Source organism: Piliocolobus tephrosceles, chromosome 4 (assembly GCF_002776525.5).
Source record: "Piliocolobus tephrosceles isolate RC106 chromosome 4, ASM277652v3, whole genome shotgun sequence".
Taxonomy (NCBI): Eukaryota; Metazoa; Chordata; class Mammalia; order Primates; family Cercopithecidae; genus Piliocolobus; species Piliocolobus tephrosceles.
In genome coordinates, this window is record NC_045437.1 from 113129954 (window position 1) to 113152214 (window position 22261).

At 56.1% G+C, this 22261-nt stretch overlaps 1 protein-coding gene across 4 annotated transcripts; it reads right to left on the reverse strand.

Moving 5' to 3' along the window:
- Positions 1-285: 285 nt before the first annotated feature.
- Positions 286-17058, reverse strand: GRK6 (G protein-coupled receptor kinase 6). Of its 4 annotated transcripts, none has more exons than XM_023185133.2 (17): positions 16838-17057; positions 12843-12938; positions 12099-12199; positions 11693-11805; positions 11480-11557; positions 10983-11083; positions 10552-10644; positions 10381-10444; positions 10115-10255; positions 9687-9877; positions 8886-8923; positions 8704-8793; positions 7220-7428; positions 6971-7108; positions 2249-2386; positions 2032-2166; positions 286-1376 (listed from the first exon to the last, which is right to left on the reverse strand). In XM_023185133.2, the coding sequence occupies exons 2-17, from the start codon at positions 12902-12904 to the stop codon at positions 1323-1325; spliced, it is 1746 nt and encodes a 581-aa protein (XP_023040901.1). In that variant the 5' UTR covers positions 12905-12938; positions 16838-17057; the 3' UTR covers positions 286-1322. The 4 variants fall into 4 exon arrangements, with proteins under 4 accessions (XP_023040901.1, XP_023040902.1, XP_023040904.1 ...); XM_023185135.2 differs by lacking the exon at positions 286-1376 and adding an exon at positions 1395-1840; XM_023185134.3 differs by lacking the exon at positions 12099-12199 and having other exon boundaries at positions 16838-17058.
- Positions 17059-22261: the final 5203 nt, after the last annotated feature.

Sequence of the window (22261 nt, forward strand, 5' to 3'; positions counted from 1 at the left end):
TAGGAAGTTGGGGAACACACTGGGTGAGCCCAAAGGCCACCAAAGCCTGGCTGTCTGGAGAGGCTAGCTCAGAGTCAGCCCTGGGGGCTCCTGGGCCTCGGAAGGGCACACCCTGCCTCCCTCCAGGCTCACCTCCAATCCCTTCCCGCTTCCAGCTGGGCCAGGGGAGCAGGAAGACCCCTGGAGCACCGGAAGCAAGAAAGAGGCAGGCAGGGGCGGCTAGCCAGGTTTGTGCTCGGACTGTATTCACAGAGACATGTGGCAGCTTACATTGGACAAAATGAGTAATAAAAATTGGCTTTAAATATGCAAAAAACAAGGCCCTGTAATCCCATGCTACCCTAACACTGAGACCAGGATGGCCATCACAGTCTGCGAAGGGCCAGGACTGGGGCCTGGGGCACAGGCACAGCCTTGCCCTATCCCCTTCACCCACACAGGTACACACGCGCGCGCACACACCCCACAGGCGCACACAGGAAGGGGCGGATTATTGCTGGGCGCGTGTCTATTGTTATGAGGGGAGTCTGGAATGTTTGAGGGTTGACCAGGGATGCCCCATCCCCTCCTAGGGGCTGGGCTCAGGCGCTTCTGAAAGAGGTGTCTCCAGGACAGGGCCCAGCATCAGGGACCAGGCCCTGGGAGCTGGAAGGCAGAGGCAAACCTATCTGGGCCGGCCGGGGCAGTGGGCTGACGGGTCTCACAGCCGGCCCAATCTCTGGACACTTTGGCACAGGCCTAGGGGATACAGAGGCCCCAGATCCATCTCTGACAAGCACTGAGAAGGGACAGCTTTGGGCCCCAGAGAGTAGCAGCCTGAGCCCAGGGCAGCGGGGGCAGGCACGAGTCTTACTCAGAGGCTGGGGGTGGCCAGCACAGTGCTGAAGGCTCAGGGGTGTGACCACCCTCAGCCATCCAAGCTGGGACGGAGGAGCCTTGAGTTCGGCAGTGGCTCCTCTGCCAGCTCCCGCTCTCCCAGCCAGGGCTGGCTGCCCCCAGGAGCCAAGGCGGGCACCAGGTCTGCGGCGGGAATTAAGAATGCTCTGGTTGCTATATACATTCGTACAAATACATAAATACAGAAAGCCCCGAGCTCCACAGAGAAGAGCTGAAGGGACGCACCTTTGTCCCAGGGACGGCCCAGGCCCTGCCAAACTCAGCCAGACCAGGGGCTGAGGGGCGGAGGACACTGGGGACAGCTCCGTCTGTGTTCCCCAGGCCACGACTTGAGTGGACAATGGGGAAGACCACTGTGCAAAACTGTAAACGGCGCTCGGAGTAGCTGCTACCGCCAACTGCCGGTGGGGGCCTCGGACTGGGGGCTAGAGGCGGGTGGGGAGCTCTTCCTCGCTGTCGCTGCAGTTTCCACAGCAATCCTGGAGGGACGGGGAAGACATGGAGGGAGGGAGAGAGGCAGAGCAGGTGCTATTAACCACCAGGGATGTCACATGGGGCCGACCCTACCAGGGTAGGCCAGGAGCTGCCTGGGGGGCACACTCTGGGGAGGGGCCTCTCCACGAGGAACCTGGAGCAGCAGCTCAGGCCACACGTGGGTGGGCGTCATTGCAGAGGCTGCTGGCAACAGACTGAAGTCAGGGGGCTGGGTAGATCCCAGCCCTCTCCCCTGGGGCTGGCAGAGACAGGGCACGGGGAGACAAGCTAAGCAAAGCTGGCAGCTCGAAGGGGCCAGGGTGCAGGGAATCGAAGCAGTGGGCAGGGGGAGTGGGGCGGGCACCAGACTTCTTTCTCCCACATCTTGCCTCTGCCATGGAAGGGCTGCCCGTGGCTCCCCGAGGCCAGGCAGCAAGGCCAACCCACGGGGAGCCCACACTGCTCACCTCTGGAAAGAGAAAAGAGGCCATGAGCCCAGCCAGGGGTGGGGGACAGGCGGGAATGAGGCCAGAGACCCTGGGCACCGCAACAGGGCTGGAGGATGCCCACTCCCAGTGCATGCGGGCACCGGCTCTGCCTCCCACCCGCCGTCCCCTGGAGCCAGGCTGGGGGCCCAGGTAGGCCGATGCTGGGGCTTACTTGGCGACTGAAGAGTCTCTGCAGCAGTCCCTTTTTAGGGGGTGCAGGTGGCTGGCCCTTCCAGTCCAGGTCTGGGGGAACTGAGCCATCCAGCCCAAAGACATTCAGCTCCTGGAAGCACTCGGTCTCCACCATCTGCTGAGGAGCAGGCAGCTGTGACATCTGTCCCCAGGGCAGCCTCCTGGAGCCCACCCCACCAAGCAGGACAGGCCCCCACCTCGTTCTGCCACGGGATGGGCACGCTGCCTGTGGCAAACTTCTGGTAGAAGTCCTGGTCGGTAGGCTCCAGCTCCACGCCCTTGACTGTAGAGAACTGTTCAATGTCCAGAACATCCTTGCAGTAAATGGCCTGGGGCTGGTGGGAGAGGCAGTGGTCAGATAGGAAACGCACACAGACACGCACACGTGAAGGCAGCTCAGCCCTGATTCTGACTCGGGTCTTGGCCTGGTGCTGCCCTGACACCTCTGATTTGGAGTCAGAAACCAGGTACCCCACACACTTCCTAAGCGGGGCAGGCCCTTCTCTCTGAAGCCTGGTTTTCCCCTCTGTGAACTGGGTACGTTATTCCTCACTGCTCAATGGTCGTGAGGCTGTGTAAAGGTCAATGCCAGGCGCCTCCTTCGCCTGCCACATCTTGCCTCTGCCATGGAAGGGCTGCCCGTGGCTCCCCGAGGCCAGGCAGCAAGGCCAACCCACAGGGAGCCCACACTTCTTCCTGGGTATGCAGTTGGGGTGGGGAGTACAGGCTGAATCTCAGCTGGCCGCTCGGCTGAGCACCGCCACGCAGAGCCTGGAGCTGGTGACTCCTTGGCTCCCTGCCCTGCGATGACCTGGGATTTGCTCTGTCTTCTCTCCCAGCCAATCAGAGGACTGGCAGTCTCCCACCGCTCCACCTCCCCAGACCCACGCTGGGAGCCCATCTCAGCTCCAGGAGGCCACCTTCTGTTTTATCTTAACATGGTTTTCTAAATCCTTCAAATAAGACGTCAATGAAAATATCATCGTCATGTAAAATGGTGCAGCGGCTTTGGAAAACAGTCTGGCAGTTCCCCAAAAAGTTAAACATCATTACCATATGACCTGGTAATTCTACTCCTAGGTATAGACCAAGAGAAATGGCAGCATCTGTCCACACAAAAACTTGTACATGAATGTTCATAGCAGCAATAATAGCCAAAAAGTGGGAGCAATCCTAATGTCCACCAACTGACGAACAGGTAAGTAAAATGTGGTCCATCCATGCAATGGAATATTATTCAGCCTTAAAAAGGAGTGAAGCACTGATCTATGCTACAACATGGATGAACCTTGAAGATACTATGCTAAGTGAAAGAAGCCAGGCACAGAAGATCACATACTGTGTGATTCCATAGCTATGACATGTCCAGAACAGGCAAACAGAGAGAGACAGAGAATAGACTGGTGATTGCTAGGAGCAACTGGAGGGAAGAATGGAGAATGACTGCTAAGGGTATGGGTTTTTTTTTTTTGCAAAGTGGGGCAGATAATGAAAACACTCAAAAATTTATTGTGGTGATGACTGCGTAACTGAAAAGCCAATGAACTGCACTTTTTTTTTTTTTTTTTAAGACGGAGTTTTGCTCTTGTTGCCCAGCCTGGAGTGCAATGACATGATCTCAGCTCACCGCCACCTCTACCTCCTTGGTTCAAGCGATTCTCCTGCCTCAGCCTCCCAAGTAGGTGAGATTACCGGCATGCGCCACCACACCTGGCTAATTTTTGTATTTTTAGTAGAGATGGGGGTTTCACCTTGTTGGCCAGGCTGGTCTCAAACTCCTGACCTCAGGTGATCCATCCACCTTGGCCTCCCAAAGTGCTGGGATTACAGGCATGAGCCACCACACCCAGCCGAATTGTACATTGTAAATGGGTGAATTGCATGGTATATAAATTATATAAATTAAACTCAAAAAGGCTGTTAAAAAAATCATCATCAAGCTTGCTTTTCATCTACTGCTTCTACAAAGTTAAACTCCAGGGCACTGATTTTATCTCCAACTTTGAATGGAAGATACAGAGGCAGTGTGGTTATTTCAAGGTTAAATGAGATGATGAACACAGGAAACAGAACAGACTGAGTGGTGAGTGGCAGTGCCAGCCTCAGGGGCGAGCTGGCGAAAGTCAGGTTGTCCTAGTTCAGGTGCCTCTGACAGGGCCCACCTTTGCTTTGGAAAACAGTCTGGCAATTCCCCAAAAGGTTAAACGTAGTTACCATATGACCTGGTAATTCTATTTCTAGGTATAGACCAAGAGGAATGGAGGCCAAGGCGAATGGCTTACCTGAGGTCAGGAGTTCGAGACCAGCCTGGCCAGTGGTTCCAGTGAGGCCCATGTGAGGCAGTCACTCAGGGCAGTAGCCCCCTCGTTGGCCTCCCCACTTCCACTCACACCCATTATGGCCCACTCCCCATACCTCACATTCCTGCCCAGGGTCCCCCAGTGGTCCCATCTTGCTGAGAACCTGCCCGCACTCCTCTGCCTGCACGGGCTCACTCAGCCACACAGGTGTCCTCACAGCTGCTGCCCCTCACAGGGCTGGCCCCTGCCTCAGTACTGCAATGCCTGGCTGTTTCTTCTGCCTGGAATGCTCACACCCCAAATCTTGGCGTGGCTCTCCGCTTCACATATTTTACATTTCTGCACCACCATCACCTACCCAGAGACTACCGTGTCTAAAAGTACTCCCCACACCATCATTCTCTGCCATCTTCGTAGCTTGCTTTAGTTTTCTTTTTTTTTTTTATTAATTAATTAATTTATTTTTTTGAGACGGAGTCTCGCTCTGTCGCCCAGGCTGGAGTACAGTGGCTCGATCTCCGCTCACTGCAAGCTCCGCCTCCCGGGTTCACGCCATTCTCCTGCCTGAGCCTCCCGTGTAGCTGGGACTACAGGCGCCCGCCACCTCGCCCAGCTAATTTTTGTATTTTTAGTAGAGACAGGGTTTCACCATATTGGCCAGGATGGTCTTGATCTCTTGACCTCGTGATCTGCCCGTCTTGGCCTCCCAAAGTGCTGGGATTACAGGCATGAGCCACCGCGCCCAGCCGTTTTCTTTTTTTTTTTTTTTTGAGACTAAGTTTTGCTCTTGTCGCCCAGGCTGGAGTGCAGTGGTGCGATCTCAGCTCACCGCAACCTCCTCCTCTCGGGTTCAAGCGATTCTCCTGCCTCAGTCTGCTGAGTAGCTGGGATTATAGGCATGCGCCACCACACCCAGCTAATTTTGTATTTTTAGTAGAGACGGGGTTTCTCCATGTTGGTCAGGCCAGTCTTCGAACTCCCAACCTCAGGTGATCAGCCTGCCTCGGCCTCCCAAAGTGCTGGGATTACAGGCGTGAGCCACCACGCCCGGCTGCTTGCTTTAGTTTTCTTTATCACACTTAACATTACCTGGAATTCCTTCTGGCTTACTGGTTTATTTGGGTGTGTTTCCCACTAGAATATAAGGGCAGGACTGGCTCCAGTGGGCCTCATTATCTCCAGGGTCTGGCATAAATGGGCACTCAGCTATTTGCTGAATCAATAAATGTGTGTCAGCTATCAACCTGGCCTGCCCTGCCCATCCTTCGGGCCTCTCCAGTGTTACTGGTGAACCGTTAATTACAGGACCCAGTCCTCACAGACAAGGGAAGGGGAAAGCACATGACCTCATCTTAGCCAGTCAGAACCGTCCCTGTGACTGTCACACAGAGAAGCCTAATTCATGGGGAAGGAAAGAGTCAACAGGTTGAAGGCAAGGCAAGAGCTGGAGAATCCTGGCAGAGAATCCACAGCAGAAAACCCTGAAGCTGGCCCTACTTTGGGACTTTCTGGCCAAATGAACCAATACACTCCATGTTGAGCTTAAGTGAGTTTAGGCTGGTTTTCTGCCACCTGGACTCTGACAGCTAGAGGACACTCTTGCCTGCTGAGTGCCTGGCCCACTGAGATGCTCAGTTAACAGGTGAGACTCTATAAGGGGAAGTGACCACCCACAGAAGGACGGCCAGCCCAACAGCCCCTCCCACTGCTGGCAACTGCACTGTGATTTTCCTCTGGGAAACGGAGCTCCCCCATTGGTGCAAGGTCAGGCGGGTGTATGGTCTGGGTGTGGCCAGTGAGGGACCATGAGCAATGAGGGGCAATGGGCATCAGTCTTGGTACTTCTTTTCCCCCATGAGGATTTCTTTTGAAATTATTGGGCAAGGCCAGGCACGGTGGCTCATGCCTGCAATTCCAGCGCTTTGGGATGCTGAGGTGGGCGGATCACCTGAGGTCAGGATTTCAAGATTTCAAGACCAGCCTGGCCATTATGGTGAAACCTTGTCTCTACTAAAAGTACAACAATCAGCCGGGCATGGTGGTGGTTGCCTGTAATCCCAGCTACTCAGGAGGCTGAGGCAGGAGAATCGCTTGAACCTGGGAGGCAGAGGTTGCAGTGAGCCAAGATCTCGCCACTGCACTCCAGCCTGGGGGACAGAGCAAGACCCTGTCTCGAAAAAGAAAAGAAAAGAAAAAAAGAAAAAAGGAAAGAAAAGAAGAAAGAAAGGAAAAAAGAATGAAGGAGGGAAGGAGAGGAGGGGAGGGGAGGGGAGGAAAGATGCTCTCTGTCCACTGTGGTGGCTGAGCTGCTGGGGCCCACTGCTGCCACACCCTGGGGAGAGCTACCTCAGTATGAAGACTACACACTCAACAGTACAGGGAGGGGAGGGAGAGGGTTCCTAGGACATTGTCAGAGGCCCCAAGCCCCATCCAGGCATGCCAAAAGCTGGAACTATCCTGGGGCTTTTCCTTTTTGTGAATTATCTTTATTTTTGTGGCTAAGCCACTAGATTGTTTTTTCTGCCGCTTGCAATGGAAGCATCCTAGCTGATACTACAAGAGCCCCTGAGCCCCAGCCCCAGCTGGGCCCCGCCCTCGGCAGGAGTGGGCTGCACTCACGTCAGGCTTGAAGGGCGGCTCCAGCATGCCGGCTCCCAGCCGCTTGAAGTTCAGCTTCTTAAAGAGGGGGTGCTCCTTCACCTCGCGGGCACTGCCGCCACGACACCCCAGGCGTTCAGCCGGGTCCTTGCAGAGGAGCTGTGGCAAGGCAGGGGTGAGGCGGCTGGGCAGGCGGGTGAGTGGGTAGGAGGGAGGGAAAGGTGCATCCACCCCAGCCCTGGCTGGCCAGGCTTCCGTGAGCTGCCGTACCTGTGAGCAGAGTGAGCGGGCCTGCGGGGAAAAGCGCTCAGAATACTCCTCGGGGACCTCCTTCACCAGCCGCTCCACCTCCTCCCGCTTGATCTTTTTCTTCCTCTGCTGGAAGGGCGACTGGCCTGCGATCATTTCGTACAGGAGGCAGCCGAGCGCCCACCAGTCAGGGCTGAATGTGTACCGTTCATTCTTTACCACCTCCGGAGCTGGGTGGGTGGCATGGGAGTTAGGGCTGGGCAGGAGGCGGGCAGTGGACCCTCAGGCCCCAGGAACGCCAGTGCACGTTAGGTCTGGGATCCACTCAAACCCGCTGGCCAGGCAGGTGCCGTCCCAGCTTGGGGGGGACCTTGGCCAGTAGGAGAGCACAGGCCCCATCAAGCGATTGGGTACAGCCCTGCAGGAGGCCACGCCCAGGTCCCTGGGTCTTCAGATTTTACACAAGAAGTCAGAAATCTGTATTTTGTATGTGAAACCATCTGGCTTACTAAAAACAATTTGACTTAAACACAAATGTAGGCCAAATTGGGCCCACGTGGCTACCAGTTTGCAACTTCTGGATTTAATAACAGTGAGAAGAAGGAAACTCCTATTTTCTGACTACCTCCTACCTTCCAGGGCAGCCCTGTGGGGAGTTTTCCCTGAACTCTCTCTTTTCATCTTCCAGGCAACCCTGGGAGGCAGGTATGATGAGCGTTTTACAGTGGAGCACAGTGAGGCCGGGAGCAGTGGAGTGTCTGGTTCAAGGCCACGCAACAGGCAAGAGGTGGAGCCTGCAGAGCCAGAACTCTGCCTCCTGTGTCTCTCAGTCTCCAAGTAGAATGTGGGGCCTCATCTTGGCCCCTCCACTGGCCTCCTTCACAAATGGGCACAGGCAGGGCAGGGACTGGGGCCACAGAAACAGATGGAGGGTCTCTCTCCTCCATCCCCCGGTAGCCACTTGCAGGCTGAGCCATAGCAGGGTTTAATAAGTATTTAGCGGCCAGGCGCAGTGGCTCAAGCCTGTAATCCCAGCACTTTGGGAGGCTGAGGCGGGCGGATCACAAGGTCAGGAGATGGAGACCATCCTGGCGAACACGGTGAAACCCCGTCTCTACTAAAAATAGAAAAAAATTAGCCGGGCATGGTGGCGGGCGCCTGTCATCCCAGCTTCTCAGGAGGCTGAGGCAGGAGAATGGCGTGAACCTGGGAGGCGACGGAGCTTGCAGTGAGCGAAGATCGCGCCACTGCACTCCAGCCTCGGCGACTGAGCGAGACTCCGTCTCAAAAAAAAAAGTATTTAGCAAATGAATGACATGGTTTCACAACTGTGTGCGGCCCTGGGTGAGTCTTGGTCTCCTAAGCTCTAGAAAAGGAGCATTGGTATGGGCCCTTTCTACTGAGGCCCCTTCTGAGAGAGGCCTCCCTGACAGAAGTGGGTGTGGCTGGATGGGTGGACAGTGAGGGAACCCAGGAGGCTAGTGGGCCTGGCACAGAAGACTCACCCATGTAGCCCACGGTGCCCACACGGCCTTTGATGGTCTGGCCCTCGGGCACGTGCACAGCCAGCCCCAGGTCAGAGATGCGGATGTGGCCTGAATGTGGGTGGAGAAACAGGTAGACCTGTTAACAGGCCAGGCCTCTGCCTCTCACCCCACCCTGACCCACCCCAGGCACCCCCACACACCGTGGTCATCCAGCAAGATGTTCTCCGGCTTCAGGTCCCTGTGCAGAAAGAAGAACAGGGTCAGATGCTGCTCAGTCTGCCAGGGAGCCAGACGGGGTCAGCCCCTCCTAGCTCACTTGCCTCCTGGGGCCAGGTGTGGAGCAAGGTGCAAGACTCATTTGCTGCCAGGGCAACAGAGAGCCCTGCTCTCCCTGGCAACAGCCCGGATTCAAGGGAGCAGAGGAAGGATTTATAGAGCTAGGACTCCCAGGACTCTCTAGGCAAGTGGAAGGTAGCTCCACCTAGGAGAGGCCTCCCCAGTGGCCTTGCTCACCCCTTGGTGACTGACTCTGCCTTTCCTCTCCATCAAATGGGACTACTCATCTGTCCCCTGACTAGGCTGCTGTGAGGCTCACAGGAAGTCAGAGAGCCAGGGTGCTCTCTTACCCAGCCCCGTGTGCCAGGCACTCTGTATTTAACTCACTGGGCTCCTCCAACAACCTGGGAAGTAGGAATTACAGTCTCTGCTTCCTAGAAAAGGAAGCAGTGTTGGGAGCAGGGAGCTGACTGGCCCAAGGTCACACGGTCAGGGGTGGAGGGGTGACAAAGTCAGGATTCCCCCGTGGGTCCACCAGAGCCCAAAGCCTAGGTCTGGACCACTCAAGTTGGCCTGGCATGTGAGTTAAGCCAGTGCCACAGCCCCCACACCAATGTCCTTCTGTAGTCTGGCCTGATCGGCAGCCTTGGCCACCTCCGTCCAGGCCCAGCTGCAGTCGTTGGCAGGGAAGGACTAAGCCCCTGGGGTGGCCGAGCCCTCCCAACCTGTACACAATGCGCTCCCGGTGCAGGTCCTCCAGGCCACAGCAGATCTCGGCGGCGTAGAAGACGGCCCGTGCTTCGGGGAAGCCAGCCTGGCCCATGTGGTAGATGTGGAACTTGAGGTCGCCCCCGTTCATCAGCGTCAGCACCAGGCACAGCGCATCCTTGGTCTCATAGGCGTAGGCCAAGCTCACCTGTGGCCGAGGGGACCCGAGCCCTCAGGCAGGAGCTGCGGGGCGCTTGGCGGCAGGGCTGCCCAAAAAAGCCTTCTCGGTGCCACTCCTTGGGCCCAGCCTGCTCCCCAAGCCTGGCATCAACACCCCAAACCCGCCCTTCCCGGCATCCCGTGCGGGAGGGTGGGGCCTGGGGCGTAGGGAGGGCCAGTGCGCCAGCATGGCCAAGGGGAAGGGAGAGTCTCCTTCTGTACTTACTACAAACCTACTGTTCACTTTCTCCAGGATCTGCTTCTCGTTCAGCGCCATGGCCTCCCCTTTCCGCTTCTTGATCCGCTTTTTCTCTAGCTTCTTGCAGGCATACATCTTACCGGTGGCCCGCACCTGGCAGGCACACACCTGTGGCCAGGCAGAGAGGGGTGAATGGAGGCCAGCTGTGCCCTTGCTGGGCATCCAGGGGGTGGTCCAGGGCCCAACACACCCACCCTTTTCACTCTTCCAGGGGCACTGGCCTGGCCACTCACCTCCCCAAAGCCACCTTTGCCCAGGACTCGGTACTGCCTGAAGGTGTTTTTGGTCACTGGCTGCCTGTGGCAAGGGGTGGGGAAGCACATGCTGGCTGAGCAGGAGAGCCCAAGGCCTGGGAAGAACCCCAGCAACCTGGCCTGTCCCAGTCCAGCCTTCAGGGAGCTCACCTTTCCAGCCACTTCCACTGCAGGAAACGGTTGAAGTAGATGCTGTCGAGGTAGTCGGCAAAAGGGGCCACGCTCAGGTACTCATGGGTCAGCCTAGTGAGGGAAGGCAGGCCCAGCTCACCTGCCAGCCCCTGACATTTCAGGCTCTTGGCTTGATGGGCCAGGCCTCCCATTCTGCACACGCTTAGCCCACAGGTATCATCGTCGGCCAGTCCTCCCGCAAACCTCCGAGTGGAGAGACACACAGCCTGTGCTGAAGCTGTGGGTACTACTGAGGGGAGGCAGCCTGCTCAGGTCACACAGCAGGGGCAAGGCCAGGGCTGGGCAGCTGAGCTCCCTCACCAGCCACTGAGCTGTTCACAGTCTTCCTGACCCCCAGAAGCTCCCTCCTCTGGATACAATTCCAGGCTTGTGGGCAGGGACAGGCTTACCGGGTGAGTTCCTGGAAAAGGTCTTTGCAGGGCCCCTGCTCCAGCCGCTGGGTGCAGTTCGTCACCAGCTGCCGGGGGACCTCTGGGATGAGGTCAGGACCCTGGGAACAAGGCCCAGACAGGTCAGTGCAGGGGTTCCCTTGGACGGCTACCCACTCCCGGGGGAGAGGGGTCAGGCATCTCGGGCTAGTGCCATGGGAGGCTGCAGGCCGGGGGTGTGCCAGCCAGCCTGGTTGCTGAACTCCTTCCTGCTGCCCACCCGTGAGGCAGAGCACAGAAGAGCCACTGGGAGGCTGCCTGGCCCAAGCCCAGCCCATACCCTGGGCTGCATGCCCACCATGCTGCCTGGAGCAGCTCCAGGGCACTCTCTGCCCAGGCTGTGTGTTATGTGTGTCTGTGTGAAGAAACCACCCTCAGAGGCCTGAAACTGTGGTCACTCCTCTCCCCGACACTGGGCTCTGGCGGCTCCTGTCATCTCTCCATCACTGCTCACTCACCGTGTGGCTCAGAAAATTCTGCATTAGCTGCCGCCCACATGCCTTTCGCTTCTCATCCGGGGTCACTTCATACTCAGCCTGCAGGGTGGAAAGCAAAGAAGCTGGAGGTCTGGACAGAGCAAGCAGCAGGTGTGGGGAGGAGGGGCACATGGGGCCGGGACCTCAGCCACCCGCAGGGCTGGGCAGGGCTGGGCAGGGCTGGGCTGCACTCACCACCCCATCCAGGAAGGCGATGCAGCGGCTCAGCTCCGGCCTCGTGGCACAGAACTCTCGGAACAGCAGGCGCCCAATGGGCTGCCGCTCGCACAGGCTGTGATAGTCACGCTCTGTGGGCAGTGATGGAAGCTGCTAGGTCCACAGCCCCAGAGCACATGGGCGGGGCATTCTTGCCCACACCACCAGGCCCTGGGCCCCCACAACAGCTTCCAGCTCTGCAGTGTGGCAGCCACAGTCTTCTTCGGAACCCTCACCACAACCCTAAGTTGGGCACAGCTGTTTTGGGGCTGTGAGGCCCAGAGAGGCTAACTGACTAGCTCAATGTCACACAGCCAGGAGTCTGGCTCCAGAGACCAGGACTCCACCCACCTCCCTGCATCATCTCCTGATTTACACGACTTGCCTGATTTACACGACTTGCGTATGTCACAGTACTGGGGTTGGGTGCGGTCCATGAGGTTCCGGCCCAGCCCAGCCCCGGCCAGGCCCACACCTGCTGCTTGCCTGGCGAAAGTGCGAGAGGAAGCTGTGGCTTCCGGCACGCTCTCAGCTGGGCCTCCTTCCCAGGAGGTGGGAGCAGCCCCGGTGTGCTCTGCCCACGTGCAGGCCACCGGGGGCCTCAGCAACCGTGGGTGCTGCTCAGACCTGGGCCCTTGGCCAAGATTGGCAGGAACTGGGGTCCTGGGCCCTTCTGTCACCTCCCAGGAGTAACCCTGTCACACTGCCCAAGCTGAGGGCTTCCGGTCAAGGCTTTGCTAGTCGCCCCTCTGGGCTGGGCCTGGGAGGCTAAGCCCCAGCGTGGAGCTTCCAAGGCAGTCAGTCTGTGGGCTGGCCCAGCGGCCACTCCCTCCGTCTTGTGGGCCCTGCTAACCTTAGCTGGCTCTCCTTTTCAAAGTGGTATCAACTGCCCCTGCCCTATTCCTGACACCCGCTTCACCCACCCCCAGCGTGACCCTGTTTGCTGTCTGCTCTCCACCCATCCCAAGCCCGGGAACTGAAACTGGGCTGAATGGTACAGTCCTCATCCTCCTGCTCACTGGATCCCCCAAGCCTGTCCCTCTGCCCCAGGGCAAGGTCTCAGGGGAAGCTCCCCCGGCCCCGGCAGGGCCCCCCGCGTTGGCACCCGCAGGCCCTGCCCAGGCCTCACCGAGGCTGAGCCGCAGCTCTTCGCACTGGCTGATGTGCGGGAACTGCAGCATCTGCCGCCATTTCTTGCTTTTGCCTTTGCGATTTCCACCGCCACCTGTGGGAGCAAGCGGACACTGGGTCTCGGGTCTCAGTGCAGTCCAGGGCCTCTAGGGCCCAGCCAAGGCAGAGCCAAGGCAGAGCGGCACCTCAGGCCTTCCCTCTGCACGCTCCAGCACGCCCTTGCTGCATTCCAGGACACACGTGGTTCTCCTGCTTCAGGCTCCTGCGCTGGGAGAGCCAAGAGAGGCAGTGAGGTCGCTGGGGGAGGACGGTGTTCCAAGTAGCTCCAACAATGGGTCCAGCCTCAGCTGCTTCCCACCAGGTAGGAGTTCCCTCAGTGAAGAAAGGGGAGAAGGACATCGCAGTGGGGGGAACTGCAGAAGGCCCAGGAGGGAGAGATTCTAGGCCAGTGGGGCAGGCCTGAGAGATGCACAGGGTAGCCTGGGGACAAGGAGGCTCCCAGGCCTCTGTCACCAGGCCCCACATCAGAGCTATCAAATGCTCAAACAAGGCAGGGGCAAGGGGGCTGGCACCCAGGACTCCCCATCCCCTGCACACTGGGGCTTCCCCGGTCCACTGCCTGCCTTGCTTGACCTCGTAGACACCCCACCTGCAACGGCTGAGGTCACGGCAGCAGTGGGATTGCCTGCAGAGCCCAACAGGTGTGGGAAACATGGGCCAGATGTGAGATGACCAGGAACAGTGAAGGCCCCTGTGACAGAGGCAGCTGCAGGACACCAGCTGATTGCTTGATTGCTGCTAGGAGGGTTTCTGGCTCAGTGTGGCCAGCTCTTCTGATTTTTCAAAAGCAGCTGGAAATTCAGACTCTCACATAAAATATTGGCCCTCATTTTATAAAAAAGAAAAAAAAAAAAAAAACTCACTGCAGCCAAATAAATAAAATGTGTCAGGGAGCTAGCTAAACGTGTGTGGCCTGTGGGCCACCAGGTTGAGGAGGGTGGAAGGGGCCTGAGCCTCCCAGAGCTGGGTCTGAATCTCTGATTCACACTGTAGGCCCATCACTTGCTATCTGTGAACTTCAGCTTCTCCATGTGTGTTACGTGGTGCATGGGAGACGCTGTCCACATTAAGTTGGGCTGAGTCAAGAGGTGAGCCCCAACTCCAACAACTCCATGGCAACCTTAGACAACCACTTTCTCATGCTGGGCCTCAGTTTCCCATCTGGTTTTTCAGTCCTGTATCCATCTGGCCTGGGTGAGGGCAGGTGGTGCAAGGGCAGAAGTTGCCTTCTAGGGAGGGGGCAAGGCGAGGTCCCTGGATGACTCTCTGACCTAAGCTGCCTGGAGGAGGAACTACTGCAGAGGCCCATTGAGAAACTTGCTAGAGGCCTCCTGCGAGCATGCCCTGCAGTCATTGCTTCACTGTGAGTGAGCAACAGACCCCCACCCCTCAACCCAGGGCAAGGCCTTCCCAGAAGGGGAACTCCTCCCCCACACCCACAGGTCCCTCACCCAACCCTCCATCCGCCAGCCTCCCACCCTCAGTTACTTCCTCCTCCCCCCTCCCAGCCACATCAAGGCAGCAGCAAAGAGTCACATGCAAATATCCTGTCCTGAGCTGCCCAGTCAGTGGGGCTCCTCCCCACTCTCCCCATCCCCTTTCAGTGTCCCTGGGCCCCCTCCCCACGCCTCTGAGTGCCTGGGAAGAGAAGGGGCACTGAGGGAGGTCTCAAGCCCCAGCGTTGTCCCACTCCATCCTCACAGCAGCTCTGCCAGAGCAGGCCCAATTTCCTATGAAAACTGATGTTCCGAGGTGAGGAATCAATTCACCCAAGATGACTAAGCCTAGAGGTGACAGGATTGGTACCCAGCTCCCTATGGCCACAACCCAAGCTCCTTTCCCACCCCAAACATGGCTGGCATCTATTAGGTGCCAACTGTATATACACACCAAGGGTTCCCAAACCCCACTTGGGGTCTCAGATCACTCGGGAAGCCGTCAAGGGTCCCAGCCCCAAGCTCATGGAAAGCCGGTTCATGAGTTGGTTCTGATGCGGCCCGCCCAAGGCGCCTGGGCTCAGGACTCAGTGACAGTCAGGGTTTCCTTTAGTCTTTATATCCCACCCCCAACCGTTCCACAAAAAAAGGGTACTGAAGTTGAGAGAGAAAAGACATGTTTAAAGCCATGAAGGTCGGCCAGGCACGGTGGCTTATGCCTATAACCCCAGCAATTTGGGAGGCCAGAGGCAGGTGGATCACTTGAGGTCAGGAGTTCAAGACCAGCCTGGCCAACATGGTGAAACCCGTCTCTACTATAAATACAAAAATTAGCTGGGTGTGGTGGCGTGCACCTGTAGTCCCAGCTACTTGGGAGGCTGAGGGAGGAGGGTCACTTGAACCCAGGAGGCGGAGATTGCAGTCAGCCCTGCAATCCAGCCTGGCTGACAGAGTGAGATTCCATCTCAAATAAAAGCCATGCAGGTGGGAGGGGCAGAGCCAGGTTGTGGTAAGGGTTCTCAAGTGGAGGTACCAGTCCCCAGTCTGGCCACACCACCCTGTGCCTTGTCCATGGCCTGACAAAGCTTGTCCAAAGGTACCCACACTCTCCGGCCAGGCAGTGCCATCAGCAGGCCTGAGGCCTTAACTGGTTACAGCTCTAGGGAAGAAGTCCTGTTTCGGCCCTCCCCACCCCTCCTCCCTGGCTCGTTGGATGACAAGGCAGAACAGAATCGGCAGATGCCCCCAGAGGCTGGGAGGAAGGCCTAGCCCATGGGCTCGATAAGGGACAGGGGATAAGACGGGCTCCCCAGGCACTGAGGACCCAGCCTGCCATGCCATTTCTGAGCTGCACCTCGCCAGGGCACTGGGTGGGCATGGGGTGCCAGGTGTGGCCCAGCTGGAGGTTCCCCTGGGCTTCCTATAAACCGTGCCGGTCATCCTGTGTCTTAGGCCTGAGTCAATCACAATATTGCTGTGTGACTGATGCTAATCCCTCAGCTTCTCACGTGTAAAATGGGGCAGAAAGGTGAAGCAGATGACTTTTTAAGCCTGGAAGCCCAGTAAAGGGTGGAAAAACTGTCATGATCTCCCTCCTTGCCCTGGAGTTCCAAAAAGAAGAGTCTTATTTACTGCTGCTTCCCCAGCACCCTGGACAAGGTAGGGCAGAGTGGGTGGTCAGTGATCATGTTACTGAGGTGGGGTGTGGCAGGTGGGGGCAGACTGACCACAGGGCAGTGAGGACCCCGTCTGGTCCTTGTGTTTCTCCCAGGACCTGCACAGAGCAAGTGTCTGATAACATCTGGGGTGGGAGCCACGAGGAACTACACACACACTCGGTCCACCAGACTGGTTTCCCCAGTCAGGCCTTTGAACTTACAATACTGACAACGCAGCCTGCTCTGCTCCCACTTCTTTCTGTGTCCGCTAGGCCCACTAGATCATGGGCTCCCTGAGGGCAAATATTCATTCACCTTTGCCCTCAGTGTCCTGAGGCACGGAGCAAGTAGCAGTCCTATAAGTAGCATTTGTGACCAGGAGTTTCCCCAAGTCAGGTGGGCTGTGCTAGGCAGAGGGTCCGTTCATTCATTCTCCAGCCTTTACCTAACACCAACTTTCTGCGGGATTAGGCTAGGTGCTGGGGTCTGGGCCCATGGCACGTGGGGCATCTTTACACCTCTCACCTGGAGAGGCCTCAGAGAGGCTCTCCTGGGGCTCCGGTCCCACCCTTCCCTCTTCGTCTCTCCTTCTTTCACTCCTTCACCCCCACCCGCCGCGAGGGCGGCGGCCTGACCCCCGCCCCTTCCTGGGCCCCGAATCCCGGGGGCAGGTGCGGAGGAGGAAGACGACGGGCCGGAAAGGCTCGTGTCTGGGTGGGGTGTAGGGCGCAGGGCCCGCGGGCCTAAGGGATTCGACGGCTGGGTAGCCCCGCGGAGCTCAGACGCCGCGCACTCGCGCTCCATGCACCCGGGCCCGGCCGCCCGCCCGGCCGCCTCACCTTCGCGGGCCTTGAGTAGCACCGTGTTCGCTACGATGTTCTCGAGCTCCATGGGCTGTGGCGCCGCCTGGCGCGCTGGGCCGCACCGCCGGCCGGGATCGCGCGCGAGTGCCGAGGCCGGATGGGATCGGCGCGGCTCGGCTCGGCTCGCAGTGACCGCGCCGCGGCCTCCCCGGCCTCCCCGGCCGCCGCAGCCAGCCGCGCACTCTCCGCCCCCTCCCGGGGGCCACCCCGGCGCTGGCCCGCCCCGCCCCGCCCTCTGTTTATCTTACATGACCAATCACCGGGCAGAAGCTCCCCGCGCCGTCTTCCCATTAGTCTTCCTCTTCATCTTTCCCCCGCCCCCCGAGCTGGGGACTCGCTCAAAGGAGTATGGGGGCGGGATCAATCACGTCACCTCTTCCTGGTTGGTCTGAGGGCGGGGTTCAGCCCCTAGGTTCGAATTTCTAGGCTTTCGTAGGATACCAAACTGCCAATTAGGGCCGAGCCCTCAGCCAGGACAACGGAGGTGGGTACTCTGGGGCACGCCCAGGAGGCCGAATGTGTGATTGGGTGAAGAAGACGTCCGTCATCTTAAGTACTGCATTTTGATTGGGCCATCGCCTGAAGGTGTGGCTCGGCAGCCTTTAGCTCGCAGATGGCTTTTCTAGGGTTTTGTTGGGGATGCGCTCCGTATCCTGGGCCTCCTGCGGGCTGGCAGCGAGTTTGTTTGGTCCACTTGTGTGGCCTTATTCCCTTGGGTCGGTCCCAACCAGGAGGGCGCACATCGAAAGAGGGAGAGACAGGGAGGAGGCTGCGGCCTCCGCAGCCGTTCCCCGACCTCTTGCCCGGTCGCCGCAGGCGCCCGGCCCAGCCCCCGCAGCCGGATGTTGTGATTTCTCTCCACCCACTCGGCCTAGTCTTCCCTTGGCCTCTGCTGCCTTATAAGGCAGCGCTACCACCCCTAGACGTTGGGATGAGTTCACACCCATTATACAGGTGGGGAGCTGAGGCGCCGGACGTCAAGTGGCTGGTTCCAGCCTGAAGACTACGGAGAAAACAAGGCTGAAATCTTACAACTAATCAACACCTTGTAGCTTAACACCCCACTTCCTCCACCCCCTACTTCACGCAGCAGGAAACGGGCTTGCCCAAATTCCCCGAGTAAGGCAGAGCCGGATCCATCTAGGCTTATCTAGTCCCTATTCATTCATTCATCCGAAAACTTACTGAGCAACACCTCTGTGCCAGGCACCAAGCCAGGTGCTGGAGAATACAGTGGTGGCAGCAAGATAGCCAGGCTCCCTGCTTACTTGCTACAAGTGGAGGGAGCAAGTGAGGGCCGGGTGAGATAGAGGTAATCATTCTGTAAATAACAAATAGATAGTTTCAGAGAGTGACAACTGCTCTTGGGACGTTAAGACAAGATAGAGTGTGTGACACTCTCAGTGTGTGACATTTGAGCGGATCCAGTAGAAGCAACAGCAAACGCAGAGGCTCTAAGCCAGACTAAGTGGTGTTTCAGGGAATAGGAGAAGGCGTCTGCAGCTTCTGGGCCCAGTGGTCTGAGATGAGACAGAAGGAGCAAAGGCACCAGCTAGGTCATGGAAGACCGTGAACACGTCCAGGAGGTTGAAATGTTTTTGCTAAGTGAAATGTGAAACATTTGAAAGAATGATTTATATTTTTAAAATATCACTCTGGTGGATTCCTAGGGGGCCAAGAGTGGAAGCAGAGCAGTCAGGAGGTTACAGAATTCCAGGAGAGCGATGGCGGTGGCCTGGACTAACAAGGTGGCAGTAGAGATGGAGAAAAGTGGATGGATCTAGGATCTAGGGAGTTAAGATAAGTACCTTAAAAGAGGGAAACCCTCCTGGCTAATGCGGTGAAACCCTGTCTCTACTAAAAACATAAAAATTAGCCAGGCGTGGTGGCCGGCGCCTGTAGTCCCAGCTACTTCGGAGGCTGAGGCAGGAGAATGGCATGAACTTGGGAGGCAGAGCTTGCAGTGAGCTGAGATCGCTCCAGCCTGGGCGACAGAGCAAGACTCCGTCAAAAAAAAAAAAAAAAAGAGGGAAATTCAGGGGCCAGTGGAACATAGGGCAGTTGCCTCACTTAGTGAAGGCTGTTGTGTCCAAGTGAAATCTGAAGATTCAGTGAAAATGGGCAGGTTACTGGAGTAGGGAGGGAAACAGCCTTCTGGACGGAGGGGTATCACATGTTCAAAGTTCTGCAGAGGAAGTCAGGAAGGGCTCCTGTGTTCAGCACCTAAGGGCAGAGCATCCAGCTAGAGTTTAAAGGTACACAATGGGGTGGACATGGAGGGCAAGAAATGAGGCTGAAGTCTTAGGAGGGTCCTGGATCAGGGAGGTCCTTGAGAGCCACCTAAGGAATTTTGGACTTCATCTTGAAGGTGGTAGGGAGCTGTCAAGGAGGTTTTGAGTACGGTGATCAGATTTGCTTTCATAGAGAGCTCTGGGCTGCACTGTGAAGGATAAGCTGAGGGAAGGGGGCTGGCTTGTTGTTTTAGTTCCCAACATCTGAAGCCCTTCCCATTTGAGAAGAATCCTATAAGATGTGGAGGCAGACCCTGCCTTCAACTAAGGAAATCAAAGAACGGAAGTAGAATTTTTTCTCCTAGGTCTCTGGTAGCTGGAGCACAATTCCGATGTTTCCAACCAGGTCTTTGAATCTAGAGCAAGTGAGCAGCACAAGACATCGAATTCATTGTGGAGCCTGGGGGAGGAAAGGCAGGCAGTCAAGCTAGGCCCTTCCTGGGGGAGGGGGATTCAGCAAGCCCCAGGCTGTCCCGTCCATTCCTCATCTGTTTAGTTACCCAGAATTGGCTTCCTTGTCTGCAGGCCAAGTATCCTAAGACAGGTGAGAGACCTTTTAGAAGGAACCTTTAGAGAAAGGAATGATGGTGCCCTATGCTGGGGCAGTGGCCAGGACATGCAGACAGGTGGACAGATGGAGGCCTGGCATGTAGCTGGCGTGGACAGGACATGGCAATAGATAAGAGGTGAAGAGAAGATGTCACTCAGGAAATTTGGTTCCAGCTCTTCAAGCCATTTTCTACCTGCAGCCAAAGTGATGTTTTTAAAAGGGAAAATTGGCTAAGCATGGTGGCTCATGCCTGTAATCCCAGAACTTTGGGAGGCCAAGGCAGGCTGATCACCTGAGCTCAGGAGTTCGAGACCACCCTGGCCAACATGGTGAAACCCCATATCTACTAAAATATAAAAAATCAGCCGGGCATAGTGGTGCACACCTATAGTCCCAGCTACTCAGGAGACTGAGGCATGAGAATCGCTTAAGCCCTGAAGGTGGAGGAGTTTGCGGTGAGCCAAGATCACACCAGTGCATTCCAGCTTGGGCAACAGAGGGAGACTCCATCTCAAAAATAAATAAATAAATAAATAAATAAATAAATTTAAAAAAGGGAAAATCTGCCACCAACCTTCTGAGATGTGCGTGTCTAGGAATTTATCTTACAAACATCATTGCGCTTAGTCTGGTGCTATTCATTGCAGCATTGTCCAAAAAGATGCATTTTTTTTTTATACAGAGTCTCATAAAAAACACAAAAATTAGCCAGGAATGCTGGCCTGAGCCTGGAATCCTAGCTACTCGGGAGGCTGAGGCAGGAGAATCGGTTGAACCCAGGAGGTAGAGGTTGCAGTGAGCCGAGATCGTGCTCTCCAGCCTGGCTGACAGAGTAAGACTCTGTCTCAAAAAATAAAGAAGAGTCTGGACAGATTGGGTTCTGCTGCAGTAACAAACAATCTCAAGTTTAAGTAACCTAAAACAACAAAAGTTCGTTTCTCACACGTACCACATGTCCAACACAGCTTGTTGGGTGGTGGGGTGGCACTACACATAGTAGTCACTCAGGGCCCCAGCATAATAGGGGCTTCATTGCAATTTCTGCTTCTATAATGGCAGGTACTAAAAGGAAATGGGAATGTGGTAAATCATACGATGGTCCTTAAAGCTCACACCCAAAAGTGACACAAGTCACTTCTGCTCACATTTCATTGGTCAAAGCAAACCACATGGCCACAACTAGCTTTTAAAGGGTGGGGAGAAGGGCTGGTGCGGTGGCTCACGCCTGTAATCCCCGCACTTTGGGAGGCCAAGGCTGGTGGATCACCTGAGGTCAGGAGTTTGAGACTAGCCTGGCCAACATGGTGAAATCCCGTCTCTACTAAAAATACAAAAATTAGCCAGGTGTGGTGTTGCACACCTGTAGTCCCAGCTACTCGGGGTGCTGGGGTGGGAGAATCGCTGGAACTCAGGAGGCGGAGGCTGCAGTGAGCTGAGATCATTCCACTGCACTCCAGCCTGGGAGATACAGTGAGACTCTGTCTCAATAAATAAATAAATAAATAAATAAATAAATAAATAAATAAATAAATAAATAAATAAGTAAATAAATAAATAAAGGAGTGGGAAGACACAACATTACTATGGCAGATTATATTTTCTGAAGATGAGTGTAACAATGCATTCCCATCCCACAGGCACTACTGCAATGGAAACTTACCACCCACACAGCAAGAGATAGAGTTTAATTTCCCTCCCCTTGAATTTGGTCTGACCTTAATGACTCTTTTGTCGTCGGTAGAATATGGTGGAAATGATGCAGAGTGAAGTCTGAGGCCAGGTCAGAAAAGGCCATATGGCCTGGCTCTCATAAAATGCCGGCTTTCCAGAACTGTCCTCTTGGGCTGTTTCCTCAGAATCAGCTGCTGCTGTGAGAAGCCCTAGCCAAATGGAGAGGCCACACGTGTGTGCTCTGCTGTGGTTGACAATCCCAGCTGAGCCCAGGATGCTGGGATGATCCAGTCATCCCACCCCAAGCACCAGACATGTGAGTGAAGAAGCCTCCGTATAATAATTCTAGCCCCTGGCAATTTGAATCACCCCCAGCCATTCAAGTATCCAGCTGAGGCCCCTGGCATCTTCCCTGCTGAGTCCTGCCTGAATTCCCAACCCACAGAATCCATGAGCATAATAAAGCAGGCCACTAAGTTTGGAGTAGTTTGTAATGCAGAAACAGGTACCTGGCATAACTACTATAGGCCTGGAAGGAGAAAAGAATTGGAAATATTTGGTGAACAACACTAACAACCACTACAGACAGTTTTGCTTATATACATGTTGGCCACTTTGGGAAGGCCACGTGAGGCAGCAGAAGTGCTGTTCGCATCTGGGAAGGGGTAGTTAAATGGCTGGGGACAGGGACAGGAGGGAGGTTTTTCACCCTATTCCCTTTCGCACCATTAATCTTGTATCGTGTGACTGGATGGCCTGTCTTAAAAACTATCAGCTGGATCCTGTCACTCTCTTGCTTAGAACTCTCCAGTGGCAGACTGTGGTAGGCAACCTCTAAAGTACCCCTGCTGCAGGGATCTCTGTTTCTTCCTGGTATTCACACCCTTG

What these genes read in the sequence shown, in the direction of transcription:
- GRK6 (XM_023185133.2), bottom strand. Translation starts at nt 12,904, where the DNA reads ATGGCGGCAGATGCTGCAGTTCCCGCACATCAGCCAGTGCGAAGAGCT. An exon ending in GCAAAGGTGGCTTTGGGGAG is followed by an intron (nt 10,256 to 10,380) that starts GTGAGTGGCCAG and finishes GCCTGGCCACAG; the next exon opens with GTGTGTGCCTGCCAGGTGCG. An exon ending in GGGCACCGTGGGCTACATGG is followed by an intron (nt 7,429 to 8,703) that starts GTGAGTCTTCTG and finishes CCACCCACCCAG; the next exon opens with CTCCGGAGGTGGTAAAGAAT.